This window comes from Sinocyclocheilus grahami, unplaced genomic scaffold, assembly GCF_001515645.1.
Source record: "Sinocyclocheilus grahami isolate Dianchi unplaced genomic scaffold, SAMN03320097.WGS_v1.1 scaffold25.1, whole genome shotgun sequence".
Classification (NCBI taxonomy): Eukaryota; Metazoa; Chordata; class Actinopteri; order Cypriniformes; family Cyprinidae; genus Sinocyclocheilus; species Sinocyclocheilus grahami.
The window spans coordinates 3545350-3557290 of NW_015505204.1; the positions used below are offsets into that span (position 1 = coordinate 3545350).

The window sequence follows — 11941 nt, forward strand, 5'->3', positions numbered from 1 at the left end:
CAAAAAAAACTACTGATTTAAACAGCATCTTAAAAATGAGAGCAACTTCAAACAGACAAGATGAGAGGGAAAGGGGGTGGACGGGTGAAGATACAAAAATGTTGACCACAGGGAAAGAGGGGCAAACAGATAATGTGTGCATTACACTATACACGAGTTCCCTGCTAAATGCACGCGGACGTGAAAACAAGCACACATGTGCTAACATACACCCGTATGCACACACACAGCGCACACCTGTTTCTGTTAACGCAGGCAATCACCCGTATGACAGGTTTCGGCCATCTTGTTAAATAATGCATGGAATTTTTCTTTCAACTTGTCAACGCAGGGGGAAAAAAGTATCTCTCGCTGCTTCTCTCCGCTCTGCTGATGTCATCCTTGATGCTGATTTTCCTTGACTGCATTCCATCTTTCTGATGAAGGCCGTTTTTTCTTCTCTCCTAAATTATGCTTGTCCACAGCTGTTCTCTCTAGGAATGCTGCGCTCTCTTCCTCCTAAACTCTTTTGAGAATGGCTTTTGAAGTTCACATTATCTATGTTAGTTTTAGCCACAGTTAGTATATGGCTGCTGTGTTTGAAGACTCAAGATTTTATGTGATGCCTAAAAATTCTGTCTAGCAAATACTGCTGAGTGCACTAACAGAAGTGAAATGTTCCTTTTTGTCGTTTGAACTTTCTATTTATCAGAGATATACACCACACAAAATATGAGCAGCAGCACACATTGACAATAACAAGAAATATTTTTCAGCAGATATTAGAATGATTTCTGAAGGATCATGTGACACTAAAGACTGGAGTACTGATGCTGAAAATTCAGCTTTGCCATCACATAAATAAACTACATTTTAAAATATATTAAAATAGAAAACATTATTTTAAATTGTAATATTTAATACTATTACTGTTTTTAATTGTGTATAATTAAATATTTAATTTTTATTAATCATATACTGTGTGTGTATATATATATATATAATTTTATTATTTTGTTTATTATATTGTTATATTTTATTTTATTTTTATGTATTTCACATTTCCTATCATAAAATCAAATATAATAAATATTAATATAAATAATATAAATATAGACTGAAAATTCAGCTTTACTATCACATAAATAAACTACATTTTTAAATATATTAAAATAGAAAACATTATTTTAAATTGTAATATTTAATACTATTACTGTTTTTAATGGTGTATAATTAAATATTTAATTTTTATTAATCATATACTGTGTGTATATATATATATATATATAATTTTATTATTTTGTTTATTATATTGTTATATTTTATTTTATTTTTATGTATTTCACATTTCCTATCATAAAATCAAATATAATAAATATTAATATAAATAATATAAATATAGAGATTAAAAAATTAAATAATAAGCTAAATCAGAAAAGTTGCACACTTTTAAAATGCTTTGCATCATCAACAAATTTTGTTTATGCATGTACACACAAAAATACTGTACAAATGCAACATTAACCATTTACATATTTTCTAATTTTGCTTGGCTTGTATGCACATACACAAACACATGCACCCCTGCAGCAAATGCCTTGTTTCATCTCAAGGGCTGGTGTACGATTAACTATTCTTCTGTCTGTTGTTGGTCTTCTCTAAATGCACAGTCAGGCAGCAGTCATTAATGTCACCATTAGTCTCTGTAAACCAAGCACAACCCTGCAACATGGGCGAGCTCCGTGATGGGGCTCATCTCACCCAAAAGGCCCAGGTTACTACTATTGCAAGGCCATCTGTCTGGCACATCTAGATTGCACTTTAAACAAGCTGCCTTAAAGGAACACAAACACACATTAACAAACAAATCGTGTAAGCACAAGCCCTGTACCTGTATTAGTGTTGAGCTCATCTGAATCGAATTCTGAGCCGTTGTGGGTCTTGTGTAGATTCATCATTATCTTCATCTTCTGTATCTTCAAAGCTTCAGCCATGGCAGCTGTTGTTAGACCTGCAATACATTCAAGAACAATCATAAACACAAACAACTGTCTCACACTTTCTCCCATACAGCAATGGAGTAATCAAATGGAGACAACTTCAACTGTGTCTCCTCAACAGTTTTATTAGATATATCAACAATCTCAAATCTCAATCCCAAACTGAGCTCAAATTTGCCATTATTTTCTCCAGTCAAATGCCAAAAAATTCAAGATTAATTTTCCATCCAAATCTATTATGCAGATATAAACTATCGGTGAAACGTTTGGGATAATAATGCTTTCGAAGGAAGTGTCTTATGTTCCCCAAGGGTGCATTTATTTGATCAAAAAATGTGATCATTTATTTGAAAAGAGTTTTTGTTGCTTAACATATTGTGGAAACTGTGATACATAACTACTCGAAAGTTTGACGGTAAGCAACATTAAAAAAAAAAAGAAAAAAAAAGAGGGTGTGTTAAGCTGACCAAAAGTTACAGTAAAAACAATTATGTTACAATTATTTCTATTTCAAGTATTTCAAGTGCTTTTGAACTTTCTATTCATCGTATGTATCACGGTTGCCACAAATATATTAAGCATTAAAATGGTTTTCAACATTGAATCAGAACCATTACTAATATTTAAACACTAATAATAATTAGTAATAAATGAGCACCAGAATATTAATCAGAACATTAGGTTTCTGAAAGATCATGCGGAACTGATAACTTAACCAATCACTGCAAAAAAATAATCAGCTTTACCATCACAGGAATAAATTACATATATGTACATTTATACAGAAAACATGCTTTTAAAAAATGAGCTGTGAAACTGAGCTTGTTTGATGCAGCTCACAAATATAGGAGTAGTTCCTCCAAAAAACATGTATTGTCTGTAACTCACAGTTATGATACAACTTAGAGCACTGTAACTTAAATTTCTCTTTTTCTTATAAAAAGTTGTCAAATGGTTTTGGAGGACTTAAACCACACATGTTACACAGACTACTTTATGGTACTTTTTGTAATATTTTGAGCTTGGCAATAATGCAAATCACAAGGTCAATTTTGTTATGGAAAAGAGCAGCTTGGACATTCCGCTAAATATCTCCATTTGCATTCCATATTTAGGTTTGGAATGAAGAATTATAATTTTTGGGTGAAATATTCCAGGTACAGAGAAAATTCTCAGACATATACACAAACATATACTGTATTAAAATGTTTTTGGTCAGTAAGTTTTTTTTTTCTGTAAAGAAATTACTACTTTATTCAGCAAGGATGCATTAAATTGGTTAAAGTGACAATAAACACATCTATCATGTTGGAAAGTATTTCTATGTCAAATAAATTCTGCTCAAGTGTTCTGTTTTCAACACTGATAATAAGACATGTTTTTTTTGAGCAGCAAATTAGAATGATTTCTGAAGGATCATGTGACACTGAAGACTAGAATAATGATGCTGAACATTTACCATCACAGGAATAAATTACATTTTCATTCAAATACAAAACAGTTATTTTAAATTGTAATAATATTTTACAATATTGCAATTTTTGTCTTAATTTTTTTCTCAACAGTTGCATGCATGATGAGCATAAGAGACTTTTCAAAAACATGTAAAAAAAAATCAAAATTAATAATAATAAACATAGCACTCTAATTGATAGGGACCAATTCTCACTATTAACTAGTTACTTGTTAGCATGTTTATTCATAACATATTGGCTGTTTATTAGTAAAGCACATGAGATATTAAACTAATTTCTGATTTTCTTCCTTCTCTAAGCAAACAAAATGCAAAGCAAAATACTGTCATGTCTCCATTGTGTTTTCTGGCTTGTTGTATGTTGCTGTTAGAATATAATCACTGATTCACTCACCATGTTTTTTTTTTTACCCAACTGTCATAGCCCCAAACAATGACTGAGCACTTGGCAAATCAAAGCAAACTGCCCTACTCTCATTCCTAACGAGTCCTGACATCTGCCACTTGACGATGCCAAGACTCTAAGTGACATCGCCACGGTAACTGCTCAAACACGGCAGAATATCACTGCAAGTCTAGCGCATCCTCAAACCCAGCAATTGGGTTGTTTTGACCCAGCGGTTGGGTTAAATGTTTAACCCAACCTTCTGTGTAGTAACCCAACCACTGGGTCAAAACAACCCAATTGCTGGGTTTGTCCATATTTTACCCAGCACTGGATTGTATTTAACCCAGCATTTTTTAGAGTGTATTTTTTATACAAAAGCTGTGTAAATAATGTAATGTGTTATTACAGTTAAATAAAATTAAAACTAGCACTTTTAAAATAATTGTATTTAAATGAAATGAAGCTGAAATATAATATAAATATGAATATAAGATGATAAACTTGATGAGAGATTAGACGAAGGTTAGAAATGTTGCCTTGACAAATAGGTTAGATAAAATAGGTTGAAACTGAAGTATTTAAAAAGAACTCAAACTAAAAATGAAATAAATAAAATAAAATAATGAAAAAAAATATATAATAATTTAAAGCGAAATAGAAATAAAAATATATAAAATTACAAAAGCACACAACATTTTAAAATAAACTTAAAATAAAAACTATAAAATATAAAAATAAAACTGCAATATATATATAATACAGTAAGACTAACTGTACTTATTGTGATGGTTGAAACTTTACGTCTTAAGGCTAGTAATCATAAATAATTACTGGTATACCCACATATGGGATCACAGTTTAAAAATAGGTCATAAAAATGTCTATGATGGTTAATGCCCAGATATTTTGGATCTGAGGTGGGAAAATATGATTTCTTGAAAGTTAAGTAGTTACTTTTTCACATGATAAAAAAGTAAAAATACAGTATAAAAAAAATTTAATTATAGTTAATTATATTTTCCAGACATTATCTGGCAAAAAGTCGCTGTTTCCTGAGAATTAGCCATAATTGTCTAAAAGTGGGAAGGACATGTCCCCTTGCAGGTATAATCATTGCTACACTCCTGATTCTGGCAGAAATAAGACATTTCTTGGGGCAGATTTCAGCACATTTTCAGCATCCACCCTTCCCAATGTGATACAGTAGAGATGAGAAGCAATGACGGGGGATGTGAGGCTTCTGGCCAGTGAGAGGAAGAGGGAAATAGAGAGGGATGAACAGATGGATGAGTGATCCCGCTGGGGTGTGCCATTCATCACTGTCATACGTAAAAGAAGGTGCATGAAAGATGACCGAACAGAGCGGCAGAAAGGGAGAGAGAATGAAAGATGAGCAGAAGGACAGCAGAGGAGGGAGTGATTTAAGCATATACTTTTCATATGTGTTGAAGGGGGCTGTGAGTGAGTAAATTGAGGCTCATCTACATTTACAGCACACAGAACGTGGTGAAAAACGAGACGGGTGTTTGTACGCTTGCATTTACCTGTAGGTGACAGCAGGGCTGGAGACAGAAGGTTGTTTGCTCTGTGGTGGAGGATTCTGGGGCTTTCTTGCACATCGGCCCCATAGGAACGCTTCGGTGGGCGACCTGGACGAGAGCTGTGAAGGGTGTAAACATACATTAGTATTGTGCCCATCATTAAGGACAACAGAGACATTGAAAATTAATATACATTTAAAGCAAATTGTACTTTTAATAACACTTTACAAATAATAATACTAATACAAACATTGCTTAAAAAAAGAAATAAAAAATATCACGTTTAATTTAAATTACAGCATCAAGTTTGACAGGAAACCTATTTAAAACAAACATTTTCCATAATGCCAAAATTACATAACATGATCACTGCCAATGGCACAACTAATAACGGTTTTGCATTAGCCTAAATGTAGAAATCTTCCAAGTATTTTAACTGTTTCCCCCCAAATCCCAGCATGATTAAAAAAAAATTATACACTACCATTCAAACTTTTGGTAATATTTTTAATATAAGTTTTTAATATTTTTAATAAGTCTCTTATGCTCACTAAGGCTGCTTTATATGATGAGTAAAAACAATAATATTGTTTAATATTATAACAATTTGACATAACTGTTAATGTTTTAAAATATAATTTATTAATGTGATGGTAAAGCTGAATTTTTAGCAGCCATTTCTTCAGTCTTCAGTGTCACATGATCCTTCAGAAATCATAAAAATGTTGATTTGGTGCTCAGGAAACATTTAATTCATAGGGTTGAAAACATTTTGTTCTGCTTAATATTTTTTAGCAAACTGTGATTTTTTTTTCAGGATTCTTCATTGAATAGAAAGTTCAAATGAATAGCATTTGTTTAAAATAGAAGTGAAACATCATATGTGTCTTTACTGTCATTTTTGATCAAATTAATGTGTCAATGCTGAATAAAAGTATTTATTTATTTAAAAAAAACATCTGTTCAACAGTAGTGTATTTACACTTAACGTAAACATAAGTTTCTAACTTCTGGAACTGGAAAGGCTTTATAAAAGTCAAAGCAAGAAAAGCTTTCTGAAGGTTCAGGTGCAGACTGTTCAGTAAACTTCAAAATGGATGCTTTTGTTTTTCCCAATAGCTCTTCAGTTGCTCTTACATTGCACTTTGTCTGTCACCTGTCAATGATAGGATATGAAACAGCGCCCATAAGACAACCAACTACTGATGAAATAAAGAAAGACAAACCCCTCTGAATTCAGTTGAAATAGCCAAAACAAAGTATACAGACTGTCCAGTCAGTAAGGGGAAAGAGAAAGGACAACCAGTAGCTTTTCTTGCCTGTCTTGCTTTTGTTTATAACTTCAAAAGTTCATCTCAGGGGTAGAGACACAATCTCTGAGCAGTCAAAGGTTAAAAGACACTGAGGGGCTTTTGCCCTGGAAGAATGTGGAAGAAAAAAGAGAGGGACCTTTAAACAGAGGCCCGTGACTGACAGAGAAACAGACTGAGTTTAACATCTCTCCATTGATTTATGTGGTAATGGTAGATGACGACAAGAATGTGATCTGTCCTCTGATACAGCAACAATCATGAACCCATATGTGAATAACAAATAAACTAGCACTTTTCTAGCACTTTTTTTTTTGCATTTCTTCCCTAATATTGTGACTGATATCAATTTAAATCAAGGTTTATTTAAAAAAAATGTGTGAGTTGGTGGTGAATTTGTTTTAATACATACAAACTGAATATGTAGCTAATGAGACAAATTCATACAAATTCTTTACCAATTCAACAAAATGGAAATTTGCACCAATTTAGTTAAGGTTGCCTAATTCTGAGTGTCTATTTACACTAAGTGCAAATAGCCTGCCTTGTTTTAGAGTCTATTTACACTAACTCCGCCCACCAACATGTGGTTGGGCTAGACAACATTACAAAAGACGGCTGTCAAAAAAAGCTCCAGTGGCTTAAGTGGTCAAATGTGTAGTGAAGACTTTTTGACGTGATCGACCCAAGTTCGAATCTGCCTTATGAATCTGCCTCGATTCACATCTTATCGAATCTGCCTTATGCCTCTTTCTTGTCCCTTTTCACATCTCATATCACCGGAAAGGCATTTATTTTTTTTTATAAAAATAAAGGGGAAAAAATGTAAAAGTTGGAAATGAAATATCAGGTAGGGTTAGGGTTAGGTGTAGGGAGGGCTTTATTGTCCCAATAAGTCAGCATCTTTAATTTACACTCAATAAAAAAATTTTTGCATAGTGTTTTATTATACAATACTACAATAGTGAGGTGCAGATATATTTGCCACTATTTGCAATAAGTGGTATAAATAGCAGAAAATACTGCTATTTGTACATAAAAAATATAAAAAAACATTGTAAATAAAAGCTATGGCTATTTACACTTAGTGTAAATAGCATCTATTGCTATTGCTTGTGCAAATAGCCACTGCCTTTTTAATTTGCTGATGCCAAAAACTAAGGTGAAAAAACAGGCTGATAACTAATTAATTGGCTGAGTTTTTTTAAAGTACATAAAAATAATTTTCCACACAATTTAAAATAGTGCTAAACTTACAAAATTGATAAACAACTTACCCAAGAAAATGTTTTACAATTATTATTTAAAAGATATTAAAATAAATAGAAAAAATAATACAGACACACTCAAACTGAACTGAAAAGTAACACTTCAAATAACATAAAACTAATTATAAAAATGAAATGATCCCAATTACAAATAATCCAAATTTTACAGGTGAAATTTCGAAATTTTTACTTAAAGTGCCCTTATTATGCCATTTCAAATATTGCCTTTTATGCAGTGTGTAATGTAGCTGTATGTGAATGTAAACAATCAGCAAAGTTGTAAAGCCGAAGGTGCACAATAAATAAAGTTATTGGGCCTCATTTACGAAACGAACGTACGACAGAAAATTGAGCGTACGGTCGTTTCAACGCAAAATTTGGAATTTATCAGTATGGACGTGAGCGGTGGCTACGATCAAATCTCACGTCTGGTCTCAGCTCGTGTACGCAAGTTTTTGAGTTAGCTGAACTTGCGCAGAGCATAGTAAATACGGTGGAGAATTGTAGAATGACAGCATTTTGTTCATTTTTATATTCCTGACCGTCAAACGAAGCTCATAATAAAGAATCGACTCTCTACAGCCTAAATGAATCGTTAGTAATTTGAACCCCACTTCCGTGACGGCTACACATCACAGGGTAACACATTTGCATAATTCCCGCATATGTTCTACGTTGGCCGGCAGCAAACAACTTAACCCCGCCCACAAACACATCATTTTACTGACGACTGCTTCTCTAATCTCGGGGAGTTCAACGCAGGATTCACTAAACGCTTGCTCTTGAAAGATGGTTCAGTATCCTGTTTATTTGGACCAGCTGGCTTCTGTTACGAATCCTGTCCATGGACTTCCGTCCGATCGCCACCAGCGGTCACTCGTCCATCATATAGACTCTTTCACTAGACAAACTGTTACACGTCACCACGGACTACATTTCCCATCATCCACTGCACTGATTGCACACAGCTGTAACCAATAACACACACACTATATTACACTCACTCAGATCCTTCTCAACCTGCCGAGTATTGTTTAACGCATATCACTCTTCTAGCGATAGCTGCATTACGGAGCCATTCCTAGTTCCCGATCCTAGTTCCCAGTTCTAGTTCTAGTTTTAGTCTAGCCACTTCGTGCTGCCTTGTTGTCTGTTTCCTGACCTTCTGCCTGTGTTTCTTGGATTAACCCTTTATCTTGCTGTTTTGAACTGTGTTTGCACCTCGCCTGGACTATTGCTCTTGTTATTGGATTACCCCTCTTGTCAAGCCCTCTGGATACTGTTCACCGATCGAAGACCCACGCTAGCCCTTGGAATATTCTTGGTCTTGCCTGTGATATATACCTGTGTTATCTTACCCTTGCCTGTTTATTGACCATGCCTTTGTAAATAAAGCCTTGCACATGGATCCGCACGTCTCTCGTCTCGTTCGCCCCGTGATAGCTCCACTGAATCACAAGTATGATAAATAATAAATGTTTATATTTTCTATCGACCATTCAAAATACGGAACTATGGCAATGGGTGTATCGTTTCCGCTGTACACTGTAGACCAATCACAACAGACTGGGCCATCTGACCAATCAGAACAGAGCAGGCTCACGGAAAAGAGGGGTTTAGAGAGACTGAAACTGAAAATCGTTTGAGAATCGCTGGAAAATGAGGTGATATTAAATGCACATTTTGAAAAAATGAAAGCATTTTTTGACCTTGCATGCACGTAATCCTATTGTAGGAGACTCCCAAAACAATATTAGGAACCTTAAAATGGCATAATAGGGGCACTTTAATCATCTAGCACTTGACTATCCCTGTTGATTAATGCCAAAAAAGAAGTGCCAGCAATTAATCGGTAAAACCAGTATTTCTGCTATACTATATGTTTAATACTTCTATACGTAAATGTGTCCTGTGTATGTTGTGGGAGTTTATGTATTGTCATTATTTTATGTACAGCGAGACAACAGATTAATCTTCAGCTAAGGCCAGACAATAAAGTTTAAATAAACTAAACTAAACTAAATTGGCTTTATGTTTGACTAACCTCCCTATATTGGCATAGTTCATACTGTCCTTCATCAAGATAGTGAATGCTGAAAAGCAGTGTTGGGAAGGTTACTTTGGAAATGTAACAGGTTACAGATTACAAGTTACCCTATTCAAAATGTAAAAGTGTAACTATTTCAATTACATTATTAAAGTAATGCAACTGAGTATATTTGATTACTTTCTGATTACTTTTCTAAATTACTAACGATTGTTTTCAGCTGTTAATAATTCTGAAACATTTAAAGCAGGTAGTGTTAGCCTTAAGGTCTTTGCACACAGTCCGAAATTCTCGTCCGAAATTTTTGCAAGTTTAAAAAGTAAATGCGAGCTCATGTTGTGTCAATCATGTTTACACACTGTCTACGAAACAATCGTCTGTTCGATTTTTGATAGGAAAGGATGGAGAATATGAAACAAACAAAATTTTCGGACTCTGTGTGCAAGGACCTTTACAGTAGTACTCAACACTAAGACTAAGACTGTAAGAATTTCAAAATCCTTCATCACTTGAATTAAGATTATAATAATTTAATTTTAAAGCACAGCCACCACAAAATCAGATATTAGCACCTCTTTTTACTTTGAGATCATTCTGATTTTTGATTTTTACAATCAACAAATCAAAAGCATCAGAATAGCTTCGCTTTACTAACTGGCCTTTAAATGGTCAGATACATTGTGCACATCAAAAACAGGCAAAGCAACAAATTAACATTATTCAACATATCCTAACTTTTTGCAGAAAATATTCAGATGTAACCCCCTTTGTAATTGTTAACATTCATAAATAACTGTAATTTAATTACACATTTTTTCAGTAACTGTAATGGATTACAGTTACATTGATTTTGTTATTAAATTATGCAATGCCGTTACAAGTAGCCTAGTTACTCCCCAACACTGCTAAAAAGCCACTGATATGAAATAGTGGGCAGACTAATATGCTTGTGGTTCTGATGTCACAACCCCAAACCTTGTGAATGAACTGTTTAAACTAGACGTTCACATTTTCTGAAGGACATATGAAAATATATCTGTGCAAAACTGTTCAAAAGAGCACACATTCAAGTCTATGTATGATTCGGGTCCCTCTTTCAAAAGTCTATGGGATCTTTAAATAGTTTTTATTGGCTTCCAAATCACTTCAAAAAGTAGCCTAATAGCTCAGACTCTCCTCAACAAGCCACACAATTTTGCAATTATTCATGTCTGATAAACGGTGCAGGGTGAGTCAGGCACTGAAATGTAATACTCTAGTATTTTAAAAGAGCAAGGAAAATCCTGTTTTCTCTGATACGGCCTCTTTGAAATCTCAGAGTGTTAACACAGGCTCAGCAGCAGTTTAGATTTTAAACAGAGGAAATTTAATAAGGCAATATGATTTTGAAACAATAAGGATCGTGTATGCTTTCTGCACGCTTAATTAGTTTGATGCCTAAAAGAGCCACAAGCATATGCGGATGAATCCCAACAGAGAAAGAAAGAGAAGGGAAAAAAGCATTTCCACGGCAGTTCAGCTGCTCATATCTCTCTTTTCATCCCGGTGTGTAATGTTTATACATCCACTAACCTGCTGTGTCAGCCTAACAGGAATGTGTGCAGTGTGTGTGGGATGGTGTGTTGATGTACGGGGGTGTGAATGGTTTCCTCTTTCTTAAAAGCACAGACAAAAGGAAGAACGCTGTTTACAAAGCTTACAGTAATACAGCTCTTGGAGACGCTCATTCATTGATCTCTTGATACCACTTCTCTCTCCCTCTCTTTCTCTCGCTCTGTCTTTCTGTGCACACGCATGGAAACACAAAAAAGCTAATCCAGATCTACTGACAACAGCTCTTTTGTTCTGTATTATCAGAGAGAAAAGAATCCCTCTCTTTTAGTGAACGACAGGATGAGTCGCTGATGGAAGCGATGCAGTCATGCAGAGGTCAT

The 11941-nt window shown here is 34.3% G+C and overlaps 1 protein-coding gene across 1 annotated transcript in view; it reads right to left on the minus strand.

The window, feature by feature from the left end:
- The window catches only part of dachb (dachshund b), a 17801-nt gene extending 12277 nt beyond the window's left edge, over window positions 1-5524 (minus strand). The window contains exons 1-2 of the mRNA XM_016250281.1: window positions 5386-5524; window positions 1871-1990 (exon numbers count right to left, since the gene is read on the minus strand). Coding sequence (XP_016105767.1) covers window positions 1871-1990; window positions 5386-5524 — 259 coding nt within the window. The remainder of the gene's footprint in view (window positions 1-1870; window positions 1991-5385) is intronic.
- Window positions 5525-11941: the final 6417 nt, after the last annotated feature.